This window comes from Geospiza fortis, unplaced genomic scaffold (assembly GCF_000277835.1).
Source record: "Geospiza fortis unplaced genomic scaffold, GeoFor_1.0 scaffold133, whole genome shotgun sequence".
In the NCBI taxonomy this organism is placed as follows: domain Eukaryota; kingdom Metazoa; phylum Chordata; class Aves; order Passeriformes; family Thraupidae; genus Geospiza; species Geospiza fortis.
The window spans coordinates 151,445-169,417 of NW_005054675.1; the positions used below are offsets into that span (position 1 = coordinate 151,445).

The 17,973-nt window shown below is 42.8% G+C and overlaps 1 protein-coding gene across 1 annotated transcript in view; it reads left to right on the plus strand.

Moving 5' to 3' along the window:
• LOC102042598 (amine oxidase [flavin-containing] A) overlaps window positions 1-16,926 on the plus strand; it is a 35,256-nt gene extending 18,330 nt beyond the window's left edge. Inside the window, exons 4-15 of the mRNA XM_014311171.2 lie at window positions 825-929; window positions 2,152-2,243; window positions 5,167-5,308; window positions 6,808-6,957; window positions 8,153-8,312; window positions 9,573-9,669; window positions 10,999-11,052; window positions 11,973-12,030; window positions 12,447-12,544; window positions 13,704-13,815; window positions 15,123-15,185; window positions 15,658-16,926. Coding sequence (XP_014166646.2) covers window positions 825-929; window positions 2,152-2,243; window positions 5,167-5,308; window positions 6,808-6,957; window positions 8,153-8,312; window positions 9,573-9,669; window positions 10,999-11,052; window positions 11,973-12,030; window positions 12,447-12,544; window positions 13,704-13,815; window positions 15,123-15,185; window positions 15,658-15,813 — 1,287 coding nt within the window. The 3' untranslated portion in view covers window positions 15,814-16,926. The remainder of the gene's footprint in view (window positions 1-824; window positions 930-2,151; window positions 2,244-5,166; window positions 5,309-6,807; window positions 6,958-8,152; window positions 8,313-9,572; window positions 9,670-10,998; window positions 11,053-11,972; window positions 12,031-12,446; window positions 12,545-13,703; window positions 13,816-15,122; window positions 15,186-15,657) is intronic.
• Window positions 16,927-17,973: the final 1,047 nt, after the last annotated feature.

A 17,973-nucleotide genomic window follows, 5' to 3' on the forward strand; every position in this document is an offset into this window, starting at 1 on the left:
ACTGACTTATGTGGGGGAAGATTCAAAGCAGATTAATAAGAGAAAATGTTACCTGTTCATCCCGTCCTGTTTCAGATTAAAGTTATCACAAAGAAGCAGCTGCTGCTAGATTGTTTCTCTTATCATTATATCACAGGATTATCTGAAACAGTCAGTTTTAGATAATAACAGTTTCAGCCACTGCTGCAGCTCTGTGTCACACACATTGAAGTACTGACACCACTTTTGCAAGTGTACAATATTTTTCCTCCTGCAGCCAAAAGCTTCCTGTTCAGACTTTTTCTTATAGGCTAGGTTTCTTCCATGGAATAATAAAGAGGTATGTTTGTTTTAAAAGTGAGGTGTACCATAAAGGTGCTTAGATAGTTTGAAATGCATTCAATTTTAGACACAAATTTCAGCATGCACATTTCAGCAGCAGGCAAATAGAAGATTCATTTAAATGTAATAATGAAGGATGCTTAGGAACAAGGAATATTACCTCTTTGGCCATGGTTTGAGTATCCTTATCCCAGAAATTGACAACCTTTTCAGACCAAATGCACCCCTCCCCACCCCTTCAGAATAATAAATAGAAAAAGGTGTCATTGTCCTTTTTAATGCCAGTCCAGCTGTTTTTATCCCTCCTGTTTAGCAACATGCATTCCATTGCTTGTATTCATATGCAGGACAAAAAAAAAAAAAAAAAAGGAAAAACCCAAAAACCCAGCCAGGTCTTTTGGGGCAAAAGGCCAAACGTGATGACTCTGAGAATTTTGTGTTCTTGAGTAATGAAGATCTGCTGTGTTGTATTTCAGTTGTTTGTGGTTTTGTGTGCATTTCAGGGAAAGTCACGAAATTTCAGAGACATTGGCCCTTCAACATGGAATCCCTTGGTTTTTCTGGATTACAATAACTTCTGGAGAACTATGGACAAGATGGGAAAAGAGGTAGGCTGTCAAAAGTCAGTGTTTCCTACAATGCTCCGTGAATAAATTGAGTTTGGTTTTGTTTTGTTTCTGTAAGGGTTTTTTATTGCTTCTTTAATATATTAAAAAAAAAAAAAAAACAAAAAAAACCAACAACAGAACAAAACAGAAAGGAAGCATCCATCAGAAAGATTTCTGTATTGCCCAGGAACTGTCAGAAATAATAGGTTTTCCTCACTTAGAGTGGGGTGTACTTGTAAAGGCCCCTTCCAACCCAAACTATTCTGTGATTCTGTGAGAGGAGACAAAAAGATCTGGAGGTGTCTAAGATATCTGAAAAAATGAGGTTGAACTCAGTGTATTTTCTCATGACAGAAAAAAATATTCCATGAGCTGGGAGATTAGAAGGGTTTTTTTTCCCCTTCCCTCATGACAGCATTTTGAGTAAAGATGATTTTTTTTGTTTTCGTAGCTGCCTAAGCTGGGCTCCAGTTTGACTTCACTGTAACTTTATTTTTAAAGTTCAAAATATAAGCAGTACAACTGCAGCCCCTGGAGCATTATACTCTCTTTCAAATATTCATCAGTTTCCATATAATCTAGCAGCAAACCAAGGGCTTTACCTTATCAGAATCTTCAAGCATAAGTCACTGTACTCCTGCAAATTCCCCTGGTTCTATGTGGTTTTGCAGAATCAAATTTATGTATTACACTACACATGTTTTTTGTCAGTAGTACAATTTTTAAAGATTCAGGTTTATGGTGGTATCCTCCACATCACGTTACTTACATGCAAAGAATTATTATTAAGAATTTAACTGCCTAAAATATTTCAAAAATATTTAGACATTTTTTCTTACTCTGCAATTAGCAGAGAGACATAGGGGCCTTTGGATATTTATCTTGGAACTGACTGGAAAAAGAACTTTCCCCTCAATTTCTAGAGGACACCGAGGCAACTAAATTGTAATTGCTTCTGGACAGCTAAAAGCGAGATGAGTCCTAGCACAAGGATATGGTTCACTGGTCAGCCAAATACAGATTTGGTGGTCATGGTACAATTCTTGCCCAAAGGTGTGAATGGAAACTATTCAATTTAGTGAATTTGTTCCAAATTTGTATCCATGTGCAGGGAAAAAAAGTAACTCCTGGCCAATAAATTAATTAAGTCTGTGCTACTATCTAGCACACCAGGCAATGGTGAAGTACTGAATCATTTATTGGATTTCACCTCTGTCTCCAGATTCCTGTTGATGCACCATGGGATGCTCCACATGCTGAAGAATGGGACAAAATGACCATGAAAGAGCTGATAAATAAGATTTGCTGGACCAAGTATGTAAATCCTTACCTGCTTTGAAATTCCAGCTGTGGAATGATTGTGGCTTTTTGAGCAGATTCTGTGGTGCAGCTGAGGACAGATCAGGAGGTGTTTGAGATGGGCTTTGGTTGGCTGGCAGGTGGCATCAGAGATGCTGGGGGAGCCTGGGGTTTGCTTCAGCAGGTCCCTGCACACAGCAGTGATGGTGTGGGCTCTTCCCACCATCCTTCCACTTCCAACCATTGCATCACTGAACTCCAGCCAGCTCTGCTGTGGCTCTCTGCCTTACAGTGGAGTTTCCCATGAGACACTGACATTCAGGCCCTCAGGGAGGATGAAATGTGCCCTTCCAAATTCCAGGGTTGCAATTCTGCTGTTTGCTGTACTCCTCTCAGGATCTCAAACTCCACAATCTCATGGCCACTGCAGCCAAGGCTGCCCTTCATCTTTGCATCATCCCACAGGTCCTCCTTGTTTGCGAGTAACAGATCCAACAGAACATCCACAATAGCTGGTAGGAAGAGGGCTCAGGGTCTTGTATCATCTGTAAAATGACCAGTGTGGAAACCCAGGGCACTGGGAATATTTCTCTGTCTCCTCTGGGGTGCCCTGACCCTCAGGGCAGCACTGACTCTGACCCTCATTCATGGAGAAAGTTTCCCAGACTTCAAGATAGACTGGAATCCACAAAAGTGTGAAATAGATGATAGAGAGCAGTGCAGGTGTATCACTGGGTGAGAAATTTAGGTTTTGGGGTTTTTAGTGTGTTGTGGATGGAAGCAAAATGGAGGGCACAGGGTGTCATCCTGGGTTTCTTCTTCATGCTTCTTCTTCCTTCTTCTCCGTGGGTTTGGGTGGCATTTTGTAATTGGGCAGAAAAGTCCCCATTGCAGCTCTTTGGGATCAGTTATTGGGTTAAAAGGGAAAATAATCCAGGTGTCAGTTCTTCATTGGATGGTTTAGTCTTAAAAGACCTTGTAACAAGGGATAGTTAGCCATTTTGTGCCTTCTAATGAAAAGCTGCTGAACTCATGGTTGTGAGACTGTTTTACTGATAAGAAATAACAAACACCTGAGTCTGAACATGAACTATTGTCTCAAGTGCCTTCAATCCAGACCCAGAGAAACCCACAACTGGGACCCCCACAGACCAGTGTGTTTTCTGTGAGGGACTTCACTGTACAAATTAAAAAAGGAATGATGTTCAATACATTGAGGTGATGACAACTGGAAATTCTCTACTTTCCTTTCTCTTTTCAATCATTTCTCTATAAGGCAAAGAGAAGTGTGCTCTTATAAGCACTTGTGTCCCCACTTGCTGTGCCAGCACCTGTGCTGTTCTCTAACATCTCCTCCCTCCTATTCAGTGTCTTTTATTGGTGTGGCTGTGCTCTGTTTGCCCTTTCATTCTGGCTGCAGTTTAGTGCTGTGCCTGCAGCTTCCTGACCAAAACTTTCCATTTGAAATTCGTTTTTATGGCTTAGGTCTTGCTCCAGCTCCATGGGACATGCTGTACAGCCATTTGGACTTGCTCAGGCTCCCTGTGGCATTGGAGTTTTCTTTGCAATTAGTTTTATGAGCCTTTTGCCTGCAGACTTGGTTACTTTGAACTGCTGTTGCAAGTGCACTGACTCTTCCTTTTCTAGTTTTTACTGCTGCTTTTAGCCATGGGGCTGGTGGAGCATAAGCAGGAGTGGGTTTGTAGTGATCTCTCCTTTAGCAGACTTCTCTGCTGGGCAGCTTCTACTGCCAATGTTGTCAGTAAAACATTCAGTTCTCGTGGATGTGCTCAGCTGAAACGCATTCAAAAACTCAGTAAAAACCCATTTTAGATCTTTAAGCCAAGCCACATTTTCTACACACAATTTAAAAACAGTGCTTAAACAGAAAAGCTCTTCCACAGCATTTTCTGTGTGACTCAGGGCCAAGATTACAAAAGAAGATTTGTTTGCCCTGTGTCACAGATCAGCATCTACTGATCCTGGAGACCTTTTTCACATTTCTTAGACCTGAACCTGCTGCAGCTGTTTAGTGTCTTGGTGCTCTCAGAATTGTCACAGAGGGTTATTGTGTGCAGGCTGTTTTCACATGCTGGCTAGTGAAATAGGGGATGAATGGACTTCATACTTTGGGAAATGAGGTTATAAAAGTTTATAAGTTACATATTTTAGCCCAGATAACTTGCAAAGTTCCTTCCTTTATCAGATGATTATAAATTCATGTTGTTCCATGAAGCTTCATTGAAGTCAAAGTTCTTTTACCTTCTTAGCAAAATGATCTCAATTTCCTTATAAATCTATGGCCACAAATGCAAGAAATGTGAATAGCCAAATGTGAATCCTCTGATGCTGCTGCTGTTTCTCTGTTTATTTCAGAGGATGTACTGTGGTAGACAGGTGACCCTTTTTTATTTTGATGGCAATGATTGCCAATTTGGTTTTCTCTGTCTGGGTTATTTACCAAGTCTGATTCATGATTTCACAAAGGATCAGTGCAGCAGTGTTACATGCCAGGTGGGGAATGTCCAGCTGTGTGGCTGCTCAGTCCCTCAGGACCCATCAGACCCTGGAACTGATGTGCCCAATGAGCTCCCTATGAGAAATGCAGAAAGGTTTCACTAACAGATTACAAAAAATGCTCTTCTGCTGAGAAAAATATTTATTCTGATGAAATGAATGGCAGCTGGGAAACTATTTAACTGAGGTGAAATCAGTGGGATTTCAAACTAAACAAGTAAATACTTTGGGAGGAAAAGAGGTGCTGGTAGAAACCCATTTAAACAGACTCACTAGAGACTGAAAAATTAAACAAATATTAACCAACTTGACTTTTCTGACTTTGGGAAAGCAGCCCTTGTTTAGTATGATAAATAAAATCCTGAAAGCAGTCAGGAAGTCACATTTTCTCACAGTCTTTTCCTGGTGCTGTGTCTCACAGAGCTGTCAGAGACTTCGCCACGGTTTTTGTGAACGTCAACGTCACGTCTGAGCCCCACGAGGTCTCTGCCCTCTGGTTCCTGTGGTATGTGAGGCAGTGTGGGGGCACATTCAGGATTTTCTCCGTCACCAATGGGGGCCAGGTACAAAATGTCTCATTTCCTTCCTCCTCTTTTGAAACTGTAACGAGCAAGTGCAGTGTTGTACCCATCAAAACCCGGAATTAATGAAAAGATGAGAGCATGTGGCACCAGAGAGAAATGGAATGACACAAGCCTGTTTAATGAAGGATTTTATTAGCTAAGATGTGGAATAAATTGGGACTATTTAAACAACTGGGGGCTTTCTGCATTCACTTCAGCACAGTACTGTTGTTGCAGTTGTGTTGCTTTTTTGCCAATTTATTTTCTATGGGTTATTTGGCACATCTGAATGCTTACAAGAGTTCAGAACAAGTGAACTTCAGAGTGAAATGTGGATGTTTCTTTGGTGTTGAAGCCTCTAATGACAAGAGTTGGAAGTAAATAGCAAAAGGCCCTTCCTTCATGGGTCAGCTCACATGGCAACAATTTCCATCAACATCTGTCCATTGTGGTAAGAATAGACAACTACATGTCAGGAGGGATGTAAGCAGTGCTGATGCTGTCCTGTGGTAGGAGACAGACCTGGCTAAGAGCCTTCCTCCTCAGGAGCCCCTCAGTCATGTTTGCTGTCCCGCAGCAGCAGCTGCTAGATGCTGCAGCAAGAGTTAAAAATAAAATTAATCCCAAAATATTCATAACTAAATGAAACATGTGGAGAAGGGAAAGCTGCCTGGGAAGAGCATTTCTTTTCTTTGTAGCTGGATGGGAAAAGCTGTCTTTCTTCCTATCATGCTTCCTTCTTCCCTCACCCCAATCAATTTTAGTTGAGCAGAAGCACTAAGGGTTTCTGGCTTAGTGGCCCTTCCAAGTCTTATAAAACCTGCTTGGGCAGCCATTTTAGTCTTTCAGCACAAAACTTTATGGACCCTTTCCTCTCTGCCAGCATCTTACATGTAAAAGGGAGCTGCTTTACCTCCTGCTGGTGGATAAAAGAGGTTTCAGTGCTTCCCCTGGCCCTCTGCATGGACATTACACATTATGTGTGTCATAGATTGTGCTTTTTTTCCTGGCAGCACTGTCTTTGTGTCTTCCCAGAGAAAACAGAGGGAGGAAACTCATTACCTTGAGACCAGACTCAGTTAAAGATCTGTCTTGCTTCTGGGCTGGCACAGTATTTCACTGTACAGTTGGTTTCTTTGTCACACTTGAGGGTTTTGGCAGCACTGTGGTGGGTAAAATACTCAGAACCCATTTTGAATGAAGTGATATGTTTATTTTTGCTAGAAAGCCTGCATTATATGTGCATGTTCTCTAGGCTTAGAGTCTTTAAGCCAGGGCATTAGGGAAGCCATTGCAAAAGTGGTTTAGTCAGTAATCCCCACTGAGGCTCAGGTTTATGCCCTCGCTCTTCTGAAAGTCTGGATGTCTTTATGCACCCTTAGGACTTGAAGATTTGGCCTGCAATTTCGTGATGGTGAGCAGAAGTCATATTCAATGTCATTGTGATTAATGCTGTTGGTTTTTTTTTGTCTGTGTTTCTTTCCTCTTTGTTGTTTTAGGAGAGGAAGTTTAAAGGGGGTTCCGGTCAGATATCGGAGAAAATAATGGAACGCCTGAAAGGCAGAGTTAAACTGGAGAGACCTGTGATCAGTATTGATCAGACAGGTGATAATGTCCTTGTGGAGACTCTAAACCATGAGATATATGAGGTAATTCAATCAGAATAACAGTAGAGTATGCATTTAGTAGGGGAACATATCTGCTGTATCTCTTAGCCAGCTGTAATCAGGAAATACCCATTTGTGTGTGTCTGTTTCTTGGACAATGCTGACACTCCATGGAACCTGCTTTACAGATTTATTTATGACTGGCTGTCTTCTTGGTGTTCTGCTACTTGGCTTCTGTCATTACTCTGACTTCTCTGCCTTAACTTTCTATGTCTTTATATATTTTTACATTTTAGTTCTGCATTGAGACCATTTCAAAGGAAGGAAAAATAACCTTCCTGTTTGTGTCTAAGTTTGTGGTTCACAGCACAGAAAAAAAAATCATTTGTGTGTGTCTGTTTCTTGGACAATGCTGACACTCCATGGAACCTGCTTTACAGATTTATTTATGACTGGCTGTCTTCTTGGTGTTCTGCTACTTGGCTTCTGTCATTACTCTGACTTCTCTGCCTTAACTTTCTATGTCTTTATATATTTTTACATTTTAGTTCTGCATTGAGACCATTTCAAAGGAAGGAAAAATAACCTTCCTGTTTGTGTCTAAGTTTGTGGTTCACAGCACAGAAAAAAGCACCTTTAATAAGATTTTGCCCCTGTACTCTGGTGCTTTGAAATGCTCCATCAGCACACGATGACCCACGGGGCCCCCATGGGGCAGCAGCAGCCCCACCAGCCTGAGAGCACCTGAGAGCAGCAGTGTTGGGATAAAGTGTCACCCTACAGAGTCCTGCACTGCTCCAGTCAGACCCAGAGTCTGTGAGAGGGATGGAGCACATTCAGGAATGCTGGAATCACCATTAGTATTCCTTGTCCTCAAGTAACATCCTGTGAATGTGCACAAATGTGATCTTTTTAGCATCTTACAGCTGGGACAAATGTGGGTCATATTTTCCTGGAGATGATAAGGGCAGTTTTACCCAGGCCATAGGATGTCTCTGGTCCCATTTCCCCACCTGTCTCCAGCCAAATTTCAACTGAAGTCTGTTTTTTCCAGCTCTGTGTTTCTGAAATGGCAGAATTACTTTTGTCACCTGGAAATCTGTGTGTGGAAAAGCCACCTAGCAGGGTCAGGAGTGGAAAAGCTGTTAGCAGCTATTAAGACTGTCTTTCAAACCTGTCCTGTGGGATGAGCTCACGGGGAGGCAGTGCCTTGTGCTGACTTTGTTCTACATTTCAGAGCAAGTACGTGATCAGTGCCATCCCTCCAATCCTCACAACAAAGATTCACTACAAACCAGAGCTGCCACCAAACAGAAACCAGTTAATTCAGCGTTTGCCTATGGGGAGTGTCATAAAAACCATGATGTACTACAGGGAAGCCTTCTGGAGGAGGAAGGGTAGGTGGGGGAAGCACAGGACTTGGGAACTTTGTGCAAATTTTGAAGTCCTGCTGTCTAACAATCAGGGAATAAACCCAAGGGAGGGTTAAATGTTGAAAACCCCAAAATCAAACGTACAGGAAGGTGAAAAGTAAAGCTCCTTAGAAAGCAGAAGTCCTTCTCTGAGCTTGAGTGCATGCCTTGTCCCAAAGATGAGTCCAGACCCAAACAGGATCCCAAATCTCATAGCAGTTGGCTGAGGCGGGATGACCAAGAGAACAAGCAGTGTTTCCCTGGGAAACCTTGCTGAAACCTGCAGAGCACAGAAGCATCAGCTTCCCTGCAGCATCAGCTCCCTTCTTCTCCTGCCGGGGACAGTTAGGTCAGCCAAAGAGAATTTACAGCAGATGACAAGCAGAGCTTAAGGTGTAAGCAAGACCTTTCCCTGATTTTAATCTTCTGTTCTGCAGACTTGATATCTCAGAGGACTGGGAAAAGTAGGTTAGCTTTTTGTTTAGCTCTAGATACTTTCTTCCATGTTGTAATATCTTTTTTTTTCTCAGCTTTAACTGATACTATTTTCAGAACTATTTGTATGAACAGATTAGTACCACTTTCTTTCTAACAATATTAAAAGTGGTAAAAATATTTCTTAATCAAAGCAATATAATTCTGGCATGTTTCAGGGCATAACCTGGCCATTGAGATTAGGCAGGAATACAGTCAGGTGTATGCATTGTCATCTAGATGAGATTTTTTGCGTGTTCATCTGAAACATGTCCTGATGTGATCCTAGACTAGACAGCCCATGCTTCTGCTGCATTACTGTTATGGAACACCATTCCTAACAATCTTATCACCAGCAAAATCAAAATAGTGGAGATTTGAGCCTGCAGTGACCAGATGTAATTACACTGGGTTTTGTTTTGGTCAAAGTTACTCATGGAATGAATCACCATAATTCTGACTAGATCCATTTATTTTTAATGTTTATTCTGCCCAAAATAGAAAGCCAAAGGGACTTGCAGCAATCCACAGAAATTCCTTGTTGGCAAACAATGGAATTTCAAAGATTTTTACAAGTCTGTGTACACAATTTCCCAGAGTCAGAGAGAAGAGAGAAAGTGTTACAGGGACCCTTCAGACACATAGGTGTTATTGGTAATAACAGAATTACTGTACAATTCCTTTTATGGATAATTTTCCCTGCTCATTTCTAGCAGAAACAGTGATCATAAAGTTTTTCTAACAATCATCTTGGGGTTTCTTTCCCCTTAGGTTATTGTGGTTCCTTTGTCATTGAGGATGAAGAGTCTCCAGTTGGAATAACCATAGATGACACAAAACCTGATGGAACTTTCCCTGCCATTATGGGGTAAAAGCTGCTGGGCCACACTCACAGATGTGTATTTCCTCTTGTAAGAGTTAGTGGGAGCAGGAGGGAGAGGGGAAATGACCAGGTTACAGCAGTGTTTCCCACTCCACAGTTTGCACAGATGGAGGAGAGCACTTCTGCCAAGCCTCTTGTGCCTCTCTAAAAGTCCATATAAATTTTTGGTGAAGGCTCTGCTACAAACAGCCTAATACAAGGATGTGGTTGGGGAGGAGTTGCTGAATTCAGCTGTGGTCTTTTTTAAGCATTCAGGTCACAGTTGGTTTTTTTGCTGTGGAGTAGATTTAGAAATAAATCCCTCTCTTACCTATCTGTTTAAGCCTGTATTTGGCTTACGTTGGGCTTTTATGTTTAGTGCCTGGTCCAAAATGACAACAAAATTGTCCAAGAAATCCTCATTTGTCTCCTCTTCCCACTGAGCTGAGGCAGGACAAGGAACATCAGCTGCTGGAGCAGGGAGGCAGCTGTACAGTGAAAAAAAAATCAAGATTCTGTAGAAACTGACAAGTAAAAATGTTACAGTTTGGACAAACAGGTGGGAAAATACATCACAGAATTGACTGGCTTTTAAAATAGCTGAAACCAAATGAACAAACAATCTTTACAAGTGTTTCCACCATAATCTGAGGTGACACTGCCAAAAAAGGGCCAATATAAATGTCAGGCAACTGCTCCTTAAGTGTCTGGCAGGGAAAGCTCACCCCTTCTACTGAGCTGTGCATGTTTATGGGCATGTTCAAGGCTTGAAAGCTGCCATGGCCTGAGAGCAGCAGACCTCCTCCAAACCCCATTGGCAAACAATTTCCAGCTTTCTTTCTCCTCATGGATTTCTGTGACTTTCTAAAAGAGTGTAGGAACATACTTCATCCCCTGGATATCTCCACTAGGGCCAGATGAACTAATTGTCAAATCTGCTTCCTTCAAGATGAATAAATATCAATCCTGGTTCTTGCAGGAGTGATCCATGACACTGCAGTGCCTGTCAGAGCAGCAGGCTGCCATCACTTACTCACACCAAGTGACACAGGTAGCTGCCTGCTGGACTTCAAAAGCTTAATAAAGCTCAGAATTTCAGTCCTTCTGGATCAGACCTAGATAGGGAATGCACACCCTCCCTTTCAATTAACTCTGCAGGTTACCCTGCACAGGCTTTTTCCCCTGTGTGACCTGTAATTATTTAATGTTGAAGTGTGATGCCAATCATGCAGCTCATTACATAGCAGTAAAGTGCTTTACCAATCCCTTTTTAGAGTCATTTCAAGCCTGCAAATCAGCTGGGGTGATGTTCATATTCCTTATTTTTGTTTTCAGTTTCATCCTTAGCAGAAAGGCTGTCAAACTGGCCCATCTCAGCAAGGAAGAGAGGTAAGAGTTCAGAAGCTGTAGATATTCAGAAACAAATTGTTTCTCTGGGATGCTTCCCCACAGGAATGTGTGTAAATATGTGTGCACATTTATACATGCTCAGTGCAACTACCAACACTGGAAATTGGAGCAGAAATTGAGATTTTAGCATAAACAGGCTGAAGCACTAAAGCTAATATTCATCCAGTTATGGATATTTCTAAATTTCCAAGTCCTGCCCACTCTTCTATGCTATGATTTACCAATTCTGGGTATCTGTGTGAATGGAGAAGATTTTTCCAACCATGTTCCCAAACTACATCTCCACTGAATGATGCTTTAACACAGGGATACAGCAGTGCTGACATGTCTCCTTTTGGGTCTCCTTCAGATTCAGAATGGGTGATAAAATTTTTAAATTTCTGTATTTATAAAAGTATGGTTTCCCCATTAGTCAGTGAAATGAACAAACAGTACTTTCTAAATGTGAATTTTGGTACAGTGCAAGTGAAAGAGGAGCTCTGCTTAGGAATGTGAGCAGCATTCTCCAGCTCATATTTTATTCCCAGCTATAGTAAATCTGTAGGGATTTAATTGATTTATATTGCTTTTCTGCTGGTCTTACACCAGTGAACATGAGGATGAATTGGCTCTGCATCCTAAAATAGCTGTACAAAGATTTATTTTTTTAGAGCTCATTGCCAAAATCAACCTTCATTTCCCATTCCCCAGGTCCATTTTTGACGTAACTTTTAGGCATCAGCATTTGAAATATGTATGTTAAGATAAGAACTTGAAATCTGACTCAAAAACAAAGGCTAACCCAACTTTCTTTCCCATGTGTTGCAGTAAATTTGGGTTTTTTATAAGAAAGATGAGAGTGGAGAGGTTTCTCCACACCCCCTCTTTTTTTTTCTGACTCTGATTTTATTTTCATACAGGAAAAGGAAGATCTCTGAGGCATATGCCAAGGCACTGGGGATGAGAGAGGCTTTACAAGTAAGGAATTAATGCCTGGTTTTGCCTCTGTTGTACAACATTGTTGCTCCTTTGTTCTGGATGATGAGGGCAAAATTCCTGGCACCAAAAATGTGTACCTAAAATTGCATGTTGGGCCATTCAACAAGGGGAGGACAGGACTGAGTACAAGAAGAAAAGATCTGCCAGTCTCACCCTGCACAAGGAAAGAGAAGGCAGTGCATGTTTTAATTTATCCTGTCATGTGCATGTGGGAGACTGATGTTTCTGCAAAAGCACAAAAATTTGTTTTGTGCAGATGGATAGCATTAGCCAGATGACATGGCACTCCTTTGTCAGGTATTCTTAGCCTGTTTTCCCCCTCTTCAAAAGAAATATGTTCTTTATTTCCAGTTTCTCTATCAGTGTTTCACTGTTTTCTCTGTTGAAACTCACAGCCTGTGCATTATGAGGAGAAGGACTGGACCATGGAGCAATATTCAGGGGGCTGCTACACAGCCTACTTCCCACCAGGCATCATGCATTCCTATGGAAGGTAAAACAGAGAGTGCTTTGCTTCCTAATTCACATTCCTTAGCTCATGTACAATGCTATGCCTTGTGCAACACACCCATGGCATATTTACAATATCAGGGGAACTTCAACCCTCTTTCCACTCCCCCACTCCCCAGCTAATGAGGATCTTGCTATTTCCTTTACTAAGAGCAGAGTTTCTCTTGTGGCTTTTAAGGAGATGAAGCACAGTCACAAAGGGACCTGCTAAAGCCACAAAACTTTTCCCCTCTGGGTTATTTACAGTAGTTTGTGCTATGCAGTATTTGCAATGGATCTCTCTAGAGATCCCCAAGCCCTTGAGGACACACATCTTGGACAGACGAAGAGTCTCCAGTGACTGTATAGGTGGAGCATCAGGTTCAGGAGAAGCCCAGGAGGTCTTCAATATGTCCAGCATGGGGTTAGACCCTGCCTCAGCTGAGATCACGTGGGGAGGAGTTGTCCCATGTACAGTCATTTATCTCTTGTCATTTATGCAAACAGGCAGTGATGGTTGAGGTGTCTGGCCTGGGGAAGCTGCTGTCAAGCAGACAGGGAAAACCTAATGGGGGATTAGATGGGAGCCCTTAGACCAGGCACATTCCCAGTGGGAGAGGGAGCTCAGTACCTACAGCTGGCTTGGCTGGAATGCTTGTGCAGCACTGCAGGGCTGAGGCACTGCCTTTATGACCCTGTGGGGAGAATGCAGCTCCCTAAATGCCAGGCCTTCAGCAGCCAGCCAAGTCCAGCCTCCAAATAGAAGCTGATATTGGTGATCTAGCACTGCAGGAACATCATCCACATTCCACTGTAACAGCAGGATAACAGCAAAGCTGCCATGCAGAAGACATAAGTCCATCAGCTGCACTGCATTGCTGTTAGGATTATCCCTTATCCCAGCACTAAACTGAGGCCTGTATAATTTTGTGGGGAAGCTGGGAACACTGATTTATGCCTCAGGTTTTTTTCTCTCTCAGATCTTGAATTTTGTGTGCAGAAGCAAGCAGGTGGTCCTGCAGGGACAGGATCACACCTCAGCCCAGGTCTGCAGGGATTCTGGACAGCTGAAGCCAGACACTCCATCAAAGCCATAAACTGCTTTTAGAAGGATCATCACCCTCCTGTCACTTGTCCCCTGACACTCTGCACTTGTTTTGAAGGATCATTCGCCAGCCTGTTGACAGGATCTACTTTGCTGGCACGGAGACAGCGACGCAGTGGAGCGGATACATGGAGGGAGCTGTGCAGGCAGGAGAGAGAGCAGCCAGAGAGGTACACACCCTGCTCTGCTCCCAACATCTCTGTCAAAAGGCTGGAAAGGATTAAGTACTGCTGGGAGAGTCTGATTTAGTGCAAAGGCTGCTAGAATTGGCAGGGAGGGATACTAGAAAACAACATGACCAAAGTATTTTTATTTTTTAAACTTGCTTAATTGGTTATTGAATAAAGTGAAGCCAAGAATTTCAACCAAATCATAATATTACTGAACTGGAGTCTTAAAATAAAGCTTATGCCATGTACTGCATGTCTAGAGGAAAAACCCCCAAATCTGATGCTGCTTGTAGATACACTGCCTCAATTTCTAACAAATTAATCACTGCATGTTTTAAAACTCATCTAAGTAATTTCAAATGCTCACAGCTATTTCCTGTGCAGAAATCTGAAAATCTGAACATTAGTCTTGTTTTTGATCTATCCCTTCTGCTTCTCCTTTTACAAGACAGTCCTGTTAGCTGAGCTTTATGAAATTGTAATGTGCAACTCTTGATAATGTCTAAATCTCCTCAGAATGACACTCATTGGGCTGAATTCCCAGTCACAGTGAAATCCCTTTACAACAATCTGGAAGGAGGGGAAAAAAGCATTAAAGGGTGCACATTGCAGTTACAACTGCATGGCAAAGCCACAGAGCTGTTATTTAAAGGAAAATCAGTCTTTTACTTCCATTTGACAGAAAGGCATATTTGCCTTATAATCCTTATTATTTGCTTTGTTTCAAGTCACCTAATTTCTCTTTTCTCCATGCCTGTGAGCATTAGTTACAAAGACAGTGAGCTGTCTTCTGGAGGCATTCATCTGCCCCGCAAAATCCCCATGATTTTTACATTCAGTTTATGCTCAAGAAAAATCCTTGATGAGCTTTGTACTGCCTGAATAGGTGAGGGGGGGCTCCATAATTCTATGCTGTGAGAGCCTCAGGGTTGCATCTCTCCTCTTTCTATATCCCAGAAGCATCACTCCTAACAGGTTTTGTGTCCCAAGTGCATGGCTGTAACCTCACCTTGGTATTTCTCAAACTGCCTTGAGAAAAAGCTTTTTTACTTTTACTCAGGGGAAAAACAAAACAAAAAAAAAAAAACAAAAAACCCCCAAACCTGAAAACCTCCCACAAAAATATTTGGAGAAGCTCTAGAAATCTGTAGAGAACACTGTACATTTTTCTGGTTCAAGAGACTTTCAGCTAGTCATAGTTACACCTTTTATCAATGTCACTTGCTCTGGCTTCCTCTGTTTCTCCAGAACTGGAAGTACTGTGGGTTATAATTTTTTCACATGGTACAAATAATTTTTTCTTCTAGGTGCTGCACAGTATGGGGAAGATCTCCAAGAGTGAAATTTGGATGCCAGAGCCAGAGTCAAAGGTGAGTCAGAGTATCACTGTCACCAGTCAGGCACACACCCCTCAGTCAGGTGTGTCCCTGTTTCAGTGATTCCTGTGCACCCTGCTCCCAGGCAAGGCTTTAGTCACCTCACATGCTGATGGCATTAATTTTTGTGACTTGTCCAAGGAATATTGTTAGCCCTGTCTAAAGGGTGGATGACTAAGAGCCAAGCACACTGATCTCAGAGCCTGGGAGACTGAAAAATGCAGCCTAATTCTGCCCAGTCCCAGGCCATGGTTTAAAGCCAAATTAAACCTCATTCCAGCCACAAGTAACTCCATCTTCACTGTCCTGTGGCTGTTCAGGATGACAGAACACACATCTTACAGCCATGACTCTTCTCCCTGCACCACCTGGGAAATACCTGTGACCTCCCCAGCCTCACAGGCGGCGTTTGCCACCTCAGGGTGAGGGGACGCCCTGCGGAGTCACCATCTCCCCTCTCCCCCAGGATGTCCCAGCCCGACCATTCCTCAGGAGCTTCTGGGAGAGGAACCTGCCCTCGGCGCCGGGGCTGCTGTGCCTGCTGAGCTGCACCCTGTGTGTCTCCTCTGTGGCTGCTGCAGGGCTCTTGGTCTGTAAAAAGGTACTTGCTTGCCGGAACTAGCGGGGACCAGGGGGAGCTGCACACCCCCTCTCCTCCCCTTTCTCCAGAGGAGTGTTATTTTGGAGAAAAGTGGCATGGACAGCTGGAAAGAGCAAAAAGTTATTCTCCTTGTGATTTTTTCTTTTTAGTCCCATAATTAATGCATTGAATCTACTGCCGTTAAACCGAAATAAATCAACTGTGGGGGCGTTTTTCAAACTTGTCCATTTGGTTTTGGTTGGACATGATAATATCAATGATAAATTCCTAATACAGGAAGGCAAAATGCAGATCACACGTTTTCTGAGTTGCAAAGAGGTCTCGGAGAACGCTTTTGTTTCCACTCAGTGTTTTATTTTTCACTACACAAGATAGTAAATGCCCTCATGCATTCACCTCAGAACATCTGAGGTTGTTCCCATACCATCCCTGCTGCACAGAAGAGATTAGCATGCCAATCAGTCACAGAATTGCCAAATTAATTTTCAATTGCATTTGATTAATTATTAATCATCGCAACGTGAAGCTTAACCCCGAGCTGGATGAAAGGAGGTAATTAGCACAAGGCACAGCACTGAACAGGGAGAGAGAGGCACGGCTGGACTTCATCCTGCCCACTGCCAAGGAAACATCTGTGCACATCTGCTCTGCAGGGTGCCTGCCCTGAGAGCATCCATCCAGCCCAGCCCTGTGCTGCCACAGCACAGTGAAATGAATTAGCAAAGTTAAATTCCTCCCACTTGCAGCAGGTGCTGGCTGTTATTTTCCAAATGGCAGCAGCTTCCCTGTCCATTCACTGCCCCTCATTTTAAAAGCTGCTAATCCATAGCCCCTTCTTCTAATAAGGAGAACTGTATTTGAGGCTCAAATTACCGCCTTGTAAATTACAATAATTGGATGCATCTGCCTGTTCTGCTCTTATTATGTACATGATACACTTAAAATAATCACTTTAGTGTTTGACTGAAGTCTGGAATGTGTGTTTCACAATGTGCCATTATTATGTGGTCTTTTTGCCATGAATTTTGAGCGCTGTACGTGTCCATGAACTCAGCTGTTGTTCAACATGGGTGAAATGTGCCTTTCAATAGAACTGAAACCTTGATCTTCTTATAAACTTTTCTTCAGATTCTGTCTTGCTTGGTTTTTTGTGAGCTGCCTGAATTGCTGATTGACTCGAGGGCTCCCTGCTGGATGTGCTCTCCCCAGCTCCAGCCACTGCTGAGCAGGGATTCCTGTGCACAAGGAGCACCCTGGGCATGCAGCCTGGCACAGCCACTGTGCCTCCTCAGGGAGGGAGCACAGGCTGCTGATTAGCCTTTTGTGGTGTGAAATAGTTCTACACTGCTGTGGGGGGGATAGAATGTAAGAAAATAAAGATTGTGCAAAAGGTAATCCTCACCTCTGGGGAGCTGCAGCTGTACTAACAACCAAAGATTTGGAACAGGCCTGCCCTTGATAGGCCACAGCTGTGACTAGTAAGGAAGAGTGCTATAAAAGAGTGGGCTAGCTGGTCCAGAGGAAGTTGGAGTTTTTGGCTGTGAAGAGAGCTGCAGTTTGTAGTCTGTGCTATGAAGGAGTCAGTGCTGCAAGGAGCTGCCCATGTGAAATCACCGAGAAGGTATGGGAACCTTTGCAATAAGATGACCACACACTGCCACATGCATTTCCACCACCTGAAAAACACTACCTGTACTTGTTAAAAAATAATTCCTCCACAGGTGTATTTGTAGCAATTAGAGCCATTCATTTTCAGGCTTACTCTAGACTTGACATCAGAACTTCTGTGTGCACATGTAAAAGGGACCCCAAATCATCTGCAATATACCCATGTGCCAACACTGTCCCCATGAGCTTCACTTTTCACCTTTTCCACACACATTTCTATTGAAATTAGTTTGGGGTTTGAAATACCAGTGCAATTCAGCTGAATTAATCTCAGACTGTTGAACAGGGCCAGGTACAATGTTGCCCCTTCCCAGGGAAAGGCACATCTCACTGCTGTGGGATTGGCAGGCAGCAAGTGGAATGAGTGAGATTGATTAAAATTGGCATTTCTGAAACTCCTGCAGCTCCCAGGCACCAGGCTGCTGCAGAGAAAGGGCAGCATTTGTCAGAGATTATAGACCAGTTCCCATCCTGCCTTAATGCCCTTTCTGACAATCAGACCAATTTCCCTGT